At 39.7% G+C, this 14,986-nt stretch overlaps 1 protein-coding gene across 1 annotated transcript; it reads right to left on the bottom strand.

The window, feature by feature from the left end:
• Positions 1-6,288: 6,288 nt before the first annotated feature.
• LOC131824475 (heterogeneous nuclear ribonucleoprotein L-like) lies at positions 6,289-8,065 on the bottom strand. Its single transcript, XM_059162455.1, is given in 3 exon segments — positions 6,289-7,201; positions 7,203-7,966; positions 7,969-8,065. Coding segments are annotated over 3 exon segments (1,500 nt in total). The 5' UTR covers positions 8,030-8,065; the 3' UTR covers positions 6,289-6,526.
• Between the last annotated feature and the right edge of the window lie 6,921 nt (positions 8,066-14,986).

The following is a 14,986-nucleotide window of genomic DNA, read 5'->3' as shown; positions in this document are numbered from 1 at the left end:
GTGTTGGATAACAGCTCATTGGATGAAAGAGCAAGTGAGAAAGTAAATGGTGGTGTCCACTAGAGACCTTGTCATGAGGATTGATATAATATTCACAGTCCCGCTTCTGCTTCTTTATTTTGGAGGGAGACCAGTGATGAGGTGTATGGTTTCTCTGGAGAGGGAATCTTACCCTTCTCCCCATCTCCTTCCAGGTATCCTAGAACGGCGCCTCCTCCAATGTATCGATTATGCTTCCCCCGTGGTTTTCCAGGTAAGGCTGTCATTTCTTATTTTCCTGTTCTTGAAATTAGCAGGGTTTGGTTAAGGGCATGGGAAACTGGCATTCTTTTCTTTTAGAATGCAATTTGAAATTTCCACTGGAGAATGCAATCCTCAAAACCCAGCAAAAGAGCTACTTCCAGCTTTGGTTTTCAAGCTGGAACGTCTGCATTTGAAGGCTGAATGAACCCTCTGGAATACCATATTCCCTGCCAATAAGCCTTGGAAATTTTCACTCTCACTAAAGCAGGTGTCTACAGCCCTGCTGACAATGCATGAATCTTGGATCAGCGAATGCAATATTTGATTCACAGACCCCCTCAGCTCTTATGTGTCGCTGATGTCATGCTACTTTTTGACTCCCCATTAAAGCCGGCATCTGGCTTTCTGGCTGACATTAAGTACTAATTTGTTTTGGACAATTTTCAGGGCTAATCAACCAAACGCCATATCCGTATGGCTCCGGGAAAACACTTTTATTCTCACCTCACCCACGGTATATCGTGTGGAATAAAATGCCTCATTAAGCTAGATCATAGTGATAGACACATGTCACAAGTTATTGTACTTTGCAACACTCCCAAGGGATCAGTGGGAAACATACTGAAGCCATAATAGAAGTGGGTCAGTTTTGGCAATAAGTATAATTCAAATGTATGTCATAGTGTTCCTTACCTATGCTATTTTCTCTCTTGTCATTCTCTTTGATAACAAAAATAACTGATGACTTAGAGTCCTGCTGAAGAGCAAAAAGAGGACATATTATATGGAGTACTTGACTGTTCCTTGCCCCTTACCTGTTCTCTCCCTGTGATTTAATCAACCCCAAGTTTTCTTCCCTAGCCCCTAGATGTCTCTGAAGTTGGTCTGGCTCTCTCATCTCGGGTTACCATTTTCTCCCTTGGGTTACTGAAATAGTCTCACTTGTTTTTACTTAATGCTAGCTCATTCACTTACCCCACTTCCCTAGTCTGATGGTGATTGTGTTGTATGTTAGACTGACTGCTTTCCAGTCTCCAAAGCTTCATGCCTGCCTGTATACACATAGCTAACATGAGATTGCAATTCTCATTAAAGAGAGGAATCAATCTACTTCTTGACTTCTTGAATCCAGTCCGGCTTCATGAATTGCATTGGACCAGGGAGTGTGGCAGAATTGGAAGAATGTCATTTCCTAGCCTAAGTTTTAAGAGGCCTTGTTTACCTTGCTCTCTTGTACCTCTGCCATCACCAGGTGAGCAAAGCCAGGCTAGCCTGCTGGAGGATGAGGGACACGTTGGGTAGAGCTGAGTTATCACAGTAAGCCCACAGAAACCAGTCCAGATCCATCAGTAGCCAGCCCACTCTTCAACATGTTAGAGAGAGAGACAGAGAGCCAGCCAAGATTAGCAGAGCCGCCCAGCCAAAGCTCTGCTGACTCTGGGCTCATGGGCAACAGACATTCATTAATTGTATGTACTACAAGGGTTTTCTACGTGTTATTATGAAGCATTATGTTGATAGAAAAACCAACAGACTTTCTTAAAGTAGAATCTGATCATCTTGCTTAAGAATCTATGACAAAACTAACTGCCTTCCAAATGGTTGTTCTGTCATTTTTTGTCCTTTTTGTAACAGAACCTGATTAACTGAGGGCAAATTTTGTTAGAGTCAAACTCCCTCACCACTAAGATTAGTTATGTGGTTTGGTTTTGGTCAGTGATGTCTGGGCAGAAATCACTACGGAGGAACTTCCTTCTTAAATAAAAAGGTAAAACTTCACTAGAAAGATCCATGAAAGAAGAAAGAGATAAATTGAACTTCATTAAAGGTTTAAAATGTTGTGCTTCAAGAGACATCATTAAAAAAATGAAAAGACAAGCCACAGGCCCAGGAAAAATATTTTTTAAATCACGTATCTGGTAAAGGACTTCTATCCAGAATAAAATAAAGAGCTTTTAAAGCTTAAAAGCAAGACAAATAACCCAATTTAAAAAAATGGGCAGGAGGTCTGAATAGGCACTTCACCAAGAAGATATATAAATAGCCAATAAGCCTGTGAAAAGATGCTCTACATCATTAGTCATTAGGAAGATGTGAACTCAAACTGTAATGAGATACCACTTTATCCCCCACTAGAATGCTTATCGCTAAGAACAAAAAATAAAAAGAAGTGTTGCCAAGGAAGTAGAGATTTTGGAATCCTATATCACAGGTGAAGTGTAAAATAGTGCAGCCACTTTGGAAGAGTTTGGAAGTTCCTTTAAAAAAAAAAAAGACTTGTTTTCTAGCTTTATTGACGTATAGTTGACAGATAACATTGTGTAAATTTAAGATGATCTGATATTCATGTCTATTGAATGTCTACACATTCATGTCTACACATGATGATCTGATATTCATGTCTATTGCAAAATGTCTACAACAATATGGTTACTTAACACCTCCATTTCTTCACGTAATTAATTACCCTGTGTCTGTGTGTTGAAAACGTTTAAGATCTACTGCCTTAGTAACGGTGTGAGAGGGTTCCCTGTTCTCTGCGTCCTCGCCAACATTTGATGCTTCCTCTCATGTTAATTTTAGCAATTCTGACTGGTGTGAGCTGGTTCTCATCTTTGATTTGTATTTCCCTGATGCCAAGGGATGTGGAGCATTTTTTCATGTGTCTATTGGTCTTTTGTATGTTTTTTTGGAGAAATGTCTGTTTATGTTTTCTGTCCATTTCTTGACGATTTATTATTATTTTGGGGGGGGGTGTTGAGTTTGATAAACTCTCTATAGATCTTGGATACTAGCCCTTTATCTGATATGTCATTTGCAAATGTCTTCTCCCATTCCAGAGGTTGCCTTTTAGTATTGTTGACTGTTTCCTTTGCTGTGCAGAAGCCTTATATCTTGATGAAGTCCCAATAGTTCATTTTGTTTATGTTTCCCTTGTCTTTGGAGATGTGTCTAGCAAGAAGTTGCTGTAGCTGAGGTTGAAGAATTTGCTGCCTTTGTTGTCCCCTAGGATTTTTTTTCTTTTTTCATTTTATTTTATTTCTTTTCAGTGTTCCAAGATTCATTGTTTTTTTCACCACACCCAGTGCTCCATGCCATATGTGCCCTCCTTAATACCCACCACTAGGCTCACCCAACCCCCCACCCCTGCCACTCTAAAACCCTCAGTTTGTTTCTCAGAGTCCACAGTCTCTCATGGTTTGTCTCCTCACCCTGATGGATTCCTGTCTCACATTTAGGTCTTTAATCTATTTTGACCATTTTCTTACACCATACACAAAGATAAACTCAAAATGGATGATCTGTCAACTCCTTGGTTAAATTTATATTTAAGTATTTTATTGTTTATTGTATTTATGTGTTTATTGTGTTTTTTTAAAGTATTTTATTGTGCTTATTGTTTTTGATGCTATTGTAAATGAAATTGCTTTCTTTATTTCTTTTTCAGAGATATAGAAATTCAACTGCTTTCTGCACATTGATTTTGTATCCTGGAACTTTATTAAATTCACTGAACAGTTCTAACAATTTTTGGTGAAAGAGTTTTCTAAATTTAATATCATGCCATCTGCAAACAGAGACAATGTTACTTCTTCCTTTCTGGTTTGGATGATTTTTATTTATTTTTCTTGCCTAATTGCCCCAAGATTTCTAATACTATGTTGAATAAGAGTGGTGGGGAGAGTGGGCATCCTTGTCTTGTTCCTGATCTTAATGGAAAAAGTTTTAATCTTTCATTGTTCAGTATGATGTTAGCTGTGGGCTTGTTACATATGACCTTTATCATGTTGAAGTGTGTTCCTTCTATATTCAGTTTTTTAAAGTTTTAATCATGAAATCATGTTGTATTTTGTCAAATGTTTTTCATTCATCTATTGAGATGGTCATATGATTTTTATCATTCATTCTATTAATGTTGTTATCATATTTATTGATTTGCATAGGTTAACCCTCTTTTGCATGTCAGGGATAAATCTCATTTGATCATGCTCTATGATCCTTTTAATGTGCAGTCTAATTTAGTTTGCTAGTATTATGAGAATTTTTGCCTGTATATATATCAAGGATATTGGCCTATAGTTTTATATTCTTACAGTTTCCCTATCTGGTTTTGGGAAAGTGTAATTAATACTGGCCTTACAAAATGAATTTGGGAGTGTTCCTTCATTTTTGGGTAAAGAGTTTGAGAGAATTAGTATTAATTCTTTTTGTTGTTGTTAACATACAGTGTTAGATTAATTTCAGGTGTACAATATAATGATTCAAGAATTCTGTCCATTACTCAGTGTTCATCAGGTATAATATACTCTTAATCCTCATCAAACATTTCACTAATAACCCTACCATGTCCCCTCTGGTAATCATTAATTTCTTCTCTAGAATTAAGAATATTTCTTGGTTTGTCTATCTTTTTCTTTTCTTTGCTCACTTGTTTTGTTTCTTAAATTCCACATATGACTGAAGTCATGTATTTGTCTCTCTGACTGACTTACCTCACTTAGTATTTACTCTCTAGCCCCACCCATGTTGTTGCAAATGGCAAGATTTTATTTTTTATGATGGACTAATATTCTGTTGTATATAAATACCACATCTTCTTTATCCATTCATCTACTGATGGACACTTGGGCTGCTTTCATAATTTGGCTCATGTAAATAATGCTGCAGTAAATATAAGTATGTATATATATATATCCTTTCAAATTACTGTTTTTGTATTTTTGAGTAAATATCCAATGGTGCAATCATAAGACAGTTCTATTTTTAATTTTTTAAAAAAATATTCCACTGTCTAACACTGTGGCTGCACAACTTTGCATTCTTACAAACAGTGTAAGAGGGTTCCTTTTTCTCCACATCCTCCCCAATACTTGTTTCTTAAGTTTTTTATTTCAGCCACTCTGACAGGTGTGACATGATATCTTATTGTAGTTTTGATTTGCATATTTTCATTTTTTTGTCTTCTTGTTGGATTGTTCCTTTTATCATTATATAATGTCTTTCTTTGTTTCTTGTTATAGTTTTGCTTTGAAGTCTACTTGCTTTGAAATCTATTGCTTTGAAGTCTATTTGTTTGATATAAGTACTTCTATCCCAGTTTTCTTTTGACATCCATTTGCATCTTTCTCCATTCCCTTTCTTTTCTTTTATTTTTTCACTTTAGGAGAGGGAGAAAGAGGGAGAGAGAGAGAAGGGGAAAGGCAGAGGGAGAGAGAAAATTCCAAGCAGGCTCCATGCTCAGCATGGAGCCTGACATGGGGCTCAATTTCACAACCCTGAGATCTTAACCTGAGCTGAAATCAGGAGTCAAACACTTAATTGACTGAGTTACCCAGGTACACCTCTCCATCCCCTTTCAATCTAAATGTGTATTTAGGTCTGAAATGAGTCTCTTGTAGGCAGCATATTTTTTTTTCTCATTTTGTCACCCTGGTTCTTTTGATTAGAGCATTTAGTCCACTTACATTCAAAGTAAGTATTGATAGAAATATATTTATTGACATTTGGTACTTGTTTTTGATTATTTTTATAGTTCTTTTCTGATCCTTTCTTCTCTTGCTCTCTTTCATGATTTGCTAGCTTTCTTTAGTGATATACTTGGATTCCTTTCTCTATATGTTTTGCATATCTATTACTGATTTTTGATTTGTGATTGCCATTAGTTTGTATATAACATCTTCTGCATATAACAGTTATATTAAGTTGATGATCACTTAAGTTTGAACTCATTCTTTACTCCTTCTATCCCATGTTTTAGGTATATGGTATCATATCTTACATCCTCTTTTTAACAGATTTTTTTTTTTACAGATATTCTACAGGTATTTTCACAGATATTCATATTTTTATTGCCTTTGTGTTTCCTACTTTTCTTACTTATGGTCTTACATATCCATTCAAAAAATCCCCTTTAACATTTCTTATAGGGCTAGTTTAGTGGTCATGAACTCCTTTAGCTTTAGTTTTTTTTTTTTAAATTTTCCAAACAATTTTATTGAAATATGCCAAGAGTACACAGGCAGCACAAATGTATGAACAGGAAAAAAAATCACACTTACAATAATTTTTTAAAAAGTGAACATTAATCTTGGGAGATACCAGGTCCCCTTCCCCTCCCCCTCCAGACTTCCAGCATTTCCGTTATGGTTAAGCCCACTAACCTAGCATTTAAAAAAAGGAATACAGGAACTTTTGCAAAAAAAAAAAAAACCAAACCAAAACAAACAGCATAAAGGAAAGAGAAACATTTTCCTGCTCAGATGGGACTCTTCTGGGTCACCTATTAGGAGGCGTGCTGAGCGGTGGAGAAACACAACTTCATAGTGTAAGGATATGGACCATTTGGGTTTTTCATCTGGTAATGATTCAGGAAGCCCAAAGTCTCCAGGGCATCACTCTTGGATTCCCACTCCAGCAGCCCAGAGGAGCTGCACTCACTTTTGCCTGAGAATACTTTCACAGAAGATGGCTGTTTCACTCCCAGCTCGTCGCAGATCTCGAAGAAGTTCTCCTCAGTCACCTCCAGAGGAGCGTTGAAGAAGTGCAGCATGTTGCTCGGGTGCTGGATGCGGTTCTTGGCTGCCTGCTCTGGGGTAGAAAACCGATTGTTCCTGGATTCGCTGAAGTCTTTGTAACTGCACGACCCGTCTTCTAGCCCATAGGACTGCCCGGGCATGATGGCTGGTTGCTTGGAGACACAGACATTCAGCTTCTGCCCGAACATGAAGTTGTTGTTGAGGTGAGTAATGGCCCGGTCCACAGCATAGCCATCAGCCATCTCCACCATGGCAGCCCCCGGCTTGCTTTTCATGAATTTCACCTTCTCCACATTGCCATACAAGCAGAAGACATTGAAGACCCGATCACAGTTCATCTTAGATTGATCCAAGCCATAGACCACGAGCACAGGGCTGTCAGCGTGGGGGCCAAACTCGGGTGGTGGGGGAGGGGGTGGGGGGGTGCCCATACTGGGGGCCGTAGCGACTTGGGCCCCACCGGTGACCCCCCACTGGTAGGCCCATCCTTCTCCCTTCTAGTGAGATGGGGGGGCCGTAGCCCTCATCATGGTAATGGCTGTGGTACTCACCGTGGGGCCCTCCATATTCTGTGGGATGATCTCCCAGGAGAGGGGGCTGTCTCTGGCATTTATTAGGGTTGCTGCCAGGATCACCTTGTCCACTGAGATTGGGGTTTGTGTAGTCCCAAGTATCCTGATCATTCTTGAACACATTCAAGTGTGTGGGCTTCGCATATTCAATCTTCAGAGTACAGCAGCCTGAATAAATGTCAGCCCCATTGAGCGAGGCCTTTGCCCACTGGGCACTCTGCACAGAATCAAATTCCACCATGGCCTGGACTCCATTCTTCTGGAAAATAACAATTCTCTGGACAGGACCACAAGGATTGCAGATAGTATAAAGAACATCCATGGTAATGGAATAGATCGGGTTCAGAATGGTAAAGAGAACCACACTGTTGACGCTCCAGGAGTCATCCGAGTCCCCAGGGTAGGCGATCTTCTGGCTGGTAGAGTAATTGACAAAAGCTGAATGGCCAGCAATGTAGATCTGGTTGTCGGCCGCATAGTTCACGGCGTTGCAAGCCCCCAACACGTCTTCAAATTCCACCAACGCTTGTCTCTTTTTAGGCATTACTACCACATAGCTGATGGGTCCAAATTCCTGCAAGGCTGCCACAAGGTCAGCTTCCACTATGCCATCGTCAGGCCCCTGATGTGGACAACTGGGGAGGCAGGGGTTTTGTGTGGGTCATCGTAGTTCTCCATGACGTTATAGATTAAAGAGCGATCAGCCAGAATTCCCTACTCAGGCGCAGAAAAGGCCACCGCCCACCCGTTCCCCGCTCCTGCAGTGCAACCCCAGTTTTTTTTTTTTTTTTTTTTAAGTATTTTATTGACAGACAGAGATCACAAGTAGGCAGAGAGGCAGGCAGAGAGAGAGGAAGGGAAGCAGGCCAGGCCCCCTGCTGAGCAGAGAGCCCGCCATGGGACTCTATCCCAGAACCCTGGGATCATGACCTGAGCTGAAGGCAGAGGCTTTAACCCACTGAGCCACCCAGGCACCCTCCTTTAGCTTTAGTTTATCTGAGTAACTCTTTATTTCTCCTTCTATTCTGAATGAAAGACTTACCAGGTAGACTATTCTTGGTTGCAGATTTGATTTTTTTTTTTTTTTTTTTTACTCTTTCAGCAGTTTGAATGTATCATGCCACACTCTTCTGGCCTGCAAAGTTTCTGCTGAAAAATTCACTATTGCCTTGTGGATTTCCCCCATAGCCTTACAGGGTTTCTTTCGCTGTTTTTAAAATTCTCTCTTTATCACTACTTTTTGCCATTTTATTTACCATGTGTGTTGGTGTGGAGCTTCTTGGGCTTTTATTTTGGGTATCTCAGCTTCCTGGATCTAGATATGTTTTCTTCCCTAGGTTAGGGAAATTTTTAGCTATTATTTCTTCAAATAGATTTTCATCCCCCTTTTCTCTCTATTCTTTGAAGACTCCTATAATGTGAATGTTGTTATGCTTGATGGGGTTGCTGAGTTCCCTAAATTTATTCTCATTTTTGTGTTTTTTTTTTTTTCCTCTCACTTGCTTAGTTTGATTACTTTCCATTATGCTGTCCTCCAGGTCTTTAATTCATTCCTCAGCTTCTTCTAGCTTGCTACTTATTCCATCTAGTATATTTTAAATTTCATTTATTTGGTTTTTGTCTGTGATTGGTTATTTTTTATATTTTCCATTTCTTTGTTAAGGATCTCACTGATGTTTTTTACTCTTTTCTCAAGTCCAGTAAATATCTTTGTGACCATTACTTTAAATTCTCAATCAGGGGGATGCCTGGGTGGCTCAGTTGGTTAAGCAGCTGCCTTCAGCTCAGGTCATGATCCCAGCATCCTGGGATTGAGTCCTGCATCGGTCTCCTTGCTCGGCAGAGAGCCTGCTTCTCCCTCTGCCTCTGCCTGCCATTCTGTCCGCCTGTACTCGCTCTCTCTCCCTCTCTCTCTGACAAATAAATAAAATCTTTAAAAAAAAAATTCTCAATCAGGAATATTAGTCATATCTATTTCACTTAGGTCTCCTGCTGTGGTTTTGTCCTGTTCTTTCATTTGTAACATATTCCTCTGTCTCCTCATTTTACCTAACTCCCCAAGTCTGTTTCTCTGTGTTCAGAAAGTCAGCTAGGTCTCTTGCTCTCAAAAGCAATGGCATTATGAAGAGGAGGTCTTCTAGTGCCCTGCAGTGCAGTATCCCCTGTTCACCAGAACCCAGAGCTTTAAGGGCTGTCTCCTATGTGTGTATGCACCCTGCTATTGTGTCCTGGCCACTTTTTCCTCTGATCTAGTCATCTTCAGAGACTCTGCCTGCTGTGGGCTGTGTTTGCTCCCTGGCCAGGAGGGAGCATGCAGTTTTAACAAGATGCATTTTGGTCTGCTTTTGAAGTGAAACTGCTGCTGTAGCCACTGGGATAGATCCCCCTCCCTGCCAGGGAGAGTACCCTAGGGCATCCACAAAGCTTGCAAAGTGAGTGGAGCCCACAATTTTAACAAGGTAAAATCAGTCTTCCACAGGGCCCACTGGAGCCTCAGGCACTGCTGTCAGGAATATGTGTGGTTTAGGAGAGGTGTGGGCAAGGTTTGTGCTAGCCTTCTGTGGGCGGGAACCTGCAGTGCTGGGACTGACTGAGAGGGTGGATCTGAGGAAGCTCGTGGAGGCAGGCCTTGGTGTAAATTTGCAGGAGACCCTGTCTTTACGATGAGGAGCAGGGGAGGGAGATGGTGTCTGCTGGCTCCTTTGTTCCTGGAGGAGTCTCTCAGTGACCCCTGTCCTTCTAGGACCTGCTCCAAAATGAGTAAACTACTCTCCTTCTCATATGTCCCGGGGAATTTTTAAAATTGCTGTTTCTATGCCATATTTCAGCAGGCTGTTTATCATGCTATCTCTTTAAGGGTGGGGACTCAGATTCTACTTGCTCTCTGGGGTTTCCCAGAGCCAATCCTGCTGATCTTCCAAGCTTTAAGTCCCACCCATTGTTGAAACCCACAAAATTCAGATTTTTCCCACTTTCAAAGCCAAATATTATGGAGATTCATTTTCCTGGGGATGCTCCCTAGTATAATAGTCTGTTTCTTGCCCTTGTCCAGGCCATGGTTCTCTCCTTCTCCCTCCACTCAGGATAGCCACAGCTCTCCACTGAGTCTCTACCCTTCCTACCCTCCTTGATGTGCCTTTTTCTCTACCTTTGCTTGCTGAGTTTGTTGTGCCAATCTGTGAGCTATATACACTGATGTGAGTATTATCTTGCTGTATCCTTGCAAAGAAGTGAGCTTAAAGTTCTCCTACTTGACCATATTACCAGTGTCAGCTATAGTTATTTTTAATTATTTTGTTCTTTAACCTTTATTTAGGCAATTTCTTAAAAATGAAACCATTTATCATATGGCCCAACTATTTCACTCCTTGTAATCTACCTATAAGAGATTAAAACATGCCTACCCAAAGACTTGTACATAAATGTTCATAGCAGTATTATTCATAATAGCTCAATACTGAAAAATCCAAATGCCCACCAACTGATTAATGGATAAATAAAATATGATATTTCCAAAGAATATCAAACAACCAAGAATACCAATCACCAATAAAAAGGGATGGGCTAGTAATACATGTATATATGGATGAATCCCAAACACAAAATGCCACGTATTACATAATTTCATTTATATGAAATGTCCAGGAAAGGCAAATCTACAGAGACAGAAAGCAGTTGCCTGTGGCTGGAGATGGGAATTGACAGTGACTTCAGATGGTCATAAAGAATCTTTTTGGGGCAATGGAAATGGTCCAAAATTGGATTGTAGTGACCGTTGCACAATTCTGTGAAGTTTCTAAAACTTATTGAATCATACACCAAAAGGGGTAAATGTAATTGTGTATAACTAGTATCCCAGTAAAACTGTCAAAAATGATAAAAGAAAAATGAAATAGTCAAGACATTTCTCCAATTCTTTAGTAGAAGGATATAAGAAAATACACCATGATTGTAATGACAGTAAAAATAAAACAAAATGAAACATTTTACCAGGATAAAACTCTTTTGTCTTCTACCCTTTGGTCTTCTACCTTCTTTGTGGCTGGAATGCAGGCTTGATTACTGGATATATTGCAAGGATCTTCATTCATGAGGATGAAAGCCACATACTAAGGAGACCATGGCAGGAAGATAGAAAAATCCTGAGTGTTCGATGACATGTTTGAGTTGCTGCACCAGCCCAGAATCATCTTCCTCCAGACTTCTGGATATTGAGAATAAGAGACATCTGTCTGTTTATGCTAATATTAGTTGTATTTTTGTCACTCGTAGAAAAAATTATATGTTCAAAAGCTTTTCATTGCACATAAGCAAAGTGAAAATTCTAACCAGATCTTAATGATCTGGACTTTGACTGTATCTCTCTGAGGTTTAAAAGGCCACTGAGCCATTGGTGGAAATATCTCTATCTTCCTTTGTCTCCATCTCTTTCATTCTTTTGCTGGCTTCCTGCTCTATTTAGAGCTCATCCAGTCTGATCCTCAGGCTGACCTTCTTCTACAAGGTGCTCACCAAGTCAGAGAAATAATCTCATAGAAAATTTAAGTGTCTAGTCTTCCATGGTCTCTAGTCACCAGGTCAACATAGGCTACCTGGCTTCCTTCTTTTTCCAAACACCAAGGTTTGTTTAGGTCAGTATTGTTTTGTTTTGCAGGTTGGGGAAGAAAGAGGGCATGTTCTATTAGACCTTGCTTGGCTCTGATTTGCTATTTTCAAGGGCACAAGGAAATTCCAACAGTTTTCCTGTGTGGGCACTCATGAAAAAGTCTGGGTTCCCACCCTGACATGGACACGCTTCCCAACTATCCCTGCTGTGTTAATCTCATGCCGTTGTTTCATGAGGGATATCAGCAAGGCAGCAAACTTAGCATATTTCAGGAAAGACATAAGAAGCACAGGTTTCTTGGTTTGGTTTTCCTCAAATCTATCTGATGACTCCATCACTTCTCATTTCTACCAACTCTAGGACTTGGGAATAGCAGAGATGGTGCAGAGATGGATCACCATCTGGAGCTCTTCTCCTTCTTCTTTGTTTCTTCTTCTTCTTTTTAAATATTTTATTTATTTATTTGAGAGAGAGAGAAAATGAGAGAGAGTGCACGAGAGTGGGGAGAGTCAGAGGGAGAAGCAGAGGAAGAAGCAGAGGAAGAAGCAGACACCCTGTTGAGCTGAGAGCCCAATACTGGACTTGATCCTAGGACTTCAGGATCATGACCTGAGCCGAAGGCAGTTGCTTAACCAACTGAGCCACCCAGGTACCCCTCTGTTTCTCCTTCTCCTTCCTCTTCCCTTTTTCCTCCTCCTCTTCATCACGCCCCTCCTCCTTCTTCCCCTCCTTCCTCCTTCTCTCCTCCTCCTCCTCCTTCTTCTTGGTTGTCCCCTACTCAAGTACTTGGGGAGCAAGTATCCATTCTGTTTGATTACATATCTACTATATTCATTTTGGTCTTGCATTGGCTTTTAAATATTTGAAGACAAAGCATTATGTATACTGTTAACTGACCTAATTTGAGAATTTATTATTCCAGGGACATGAGAAGGGGATGGTAAGGTTACTACTAAGAGGAGTAAAGAATATGATACAAATGAGCTAATTCTCATAATAGTGTTCTATCACACATGGAATCTGGCTGACCTGTGTCCTGTTTTCAGGACACAGGCTTTTCTGTGTTCTGTTTTAATGGAACTCTTGGAAAGACCCAACCCAAAAATTGGCTATGAAAAGATCTCTACTCTGCATTCCCAAATGGCACATTCCATTCCTACTGATTCTCAGTGATAAATCTAGTTTGATTTTGCTATGTCTCTGTTCAAATTTGGATTTTTTTGGATCATCTCCTCCTTGGAGCTGCATTTTTGTTTATTCCAGAAACTCCATGATCCCTTCAGTTTTTCCCTTCTCTTAGTCCCAGCATGCCATGCAGCTGGTGCAGCTGGGACATCTATACCATTTCCCTGCTGAGGGATAATTACAGCAATTAAAGCCTAGACTAGTATTTCAAAGAAACAGTATTTCCACATCATTGTTAAAATTGGTTCAATTTGCCATGTGATTTGAGTGGTAAACACTTTTTCCAAATATTGTGAATTTCAAAACATTCTACTGTCAATGCTACAGAAATCTGGAAAATGTATAGCTTATGATAATGCATTCGGTCAGAGTACAAACAACCAGAAAGGCTCTAGTTTACTATATAAGATGTTATGGCATGATTCAGCTATCTTAGGAAGGAGATTTGGCAATTTGAGCACAGAAATAAGAAATGCTTTCAAACTAAGCATAATTGGATAAAATTTGGAAAGAAAAATAGTAACATGCAAACCATAGTAATTTCTTTCAAGTAACTTAAAGACAATTAGGTTCGAATGGGAGTCTGGTTCTGATACAGTTCAGTCCACCAAAGGTTGAATTTTCTTAAACAACATGTAAAACACTCATGGACTAAGTTTCCCTTCAACTGACCACTTTGTCTTCCCTATGTTCACAATTTTGATGGGAAAAAAAAAAAAAAACTGTGAAAAACGAAATTCACTCTACATTCTTATGGCCTCCAGCTAGGTATGATCCCAATGAGCTAATGAGTTCTTCAAAAGAGTCAGATTTATGAATCATGGTAAGTGAAAAGTGAGAATTAAGTAAAGTGTTTTTCTATTGACCTTATTCTACTAATCAGAACAATGGAAACCCTAGTAAAAGTAATTTTTTTGTAAGAGAAGTGGATTTTCTTTTCTTTTAAAGACTTGATTTATTTATTAGAGAGAGAGCACAAGTAGGCAGAGCAGCAGGCAGAAGGAGAGGGAGAAGCAGGTTCTCCACAGAGCAGGGAGCCTGATATGGAGCCAATCCCAGGACCCTGGGACCATGACCTGAGCCAAAGACAGCTGCTTAACCAACTGAGCCATCCGGGCACCCAAGGATTTTCTTTTAAATAGTTTCATATATTTCTGGAACTCATTAAGATAAGTGATAAACTTGAATCTACTTTTTCTTCCACAACTTGCTGAGAGTATTAGCAAGCCACAAATAATAACAGGATCTAGAAATTTGAGAGTTTAGAAAAATTGCTTAAATTACTTCCTATTGTCTGAAAGTTTAGCTATGTATCCTTCTTTTCATTTTATTTGATCCCATGTTTAGATTCCAGGTTTACTTAATCTGACCAGTTCTTCAGCAGGAGATTTCTCATCCCTCTTTTCTGAGCATAGTATGTACAGGTCAACTAGGGGCATAATAGTGTAACCACCATCACAACAAAATCACAAATCTCAATAGCACATACAGCCAAACATCTATCCAGCTCATGATTTAGTGGATGGTCTGGGAGTCAGCTGACCAGTACTAGGCTCAACCATGTGGCTCAGTTCCACATTCCACTCATCTTCCTTATGGGATACAGAGACTAGTGGGAGTGCATTCTTCTTGTAACAACAGAAGAATTGTAAGAAAATTGGAATGAAAACATTCAAGGTCTCTTAAACTTAGACTCATAGCTGATACTCTGTGTCTTCTGCCTTCCTCTGTTAGCTAAAACAAGTTATGTAGCTAAAACCAATATCAAGAGATAGGAAAATATATTTCACTTTTTAATGTGAAAAATGGCAGTCACATGGGAAAGGGTAAGAATATAGAAAAAG

The sequence above is a fragment of the Mustela lutreola genome, chromosome 2, assembly GCF_030435805.1.
Source record: "Mustela lutreola isolate mMusLut2 chromosome 2, mMusLut2.pri, whole genome shotgun sequence".
Classification (NCBI taxonomy): Eukaryota; Metazoa; Chordata; class Mammalia; order Carnivora; family Mustelidae; genus Mustela; species Mustela lutreola.
Note: the sequence above shows the minus strand (reverse complement) of the source record. Positions and strands in the feature narration are given on the sequence as shown.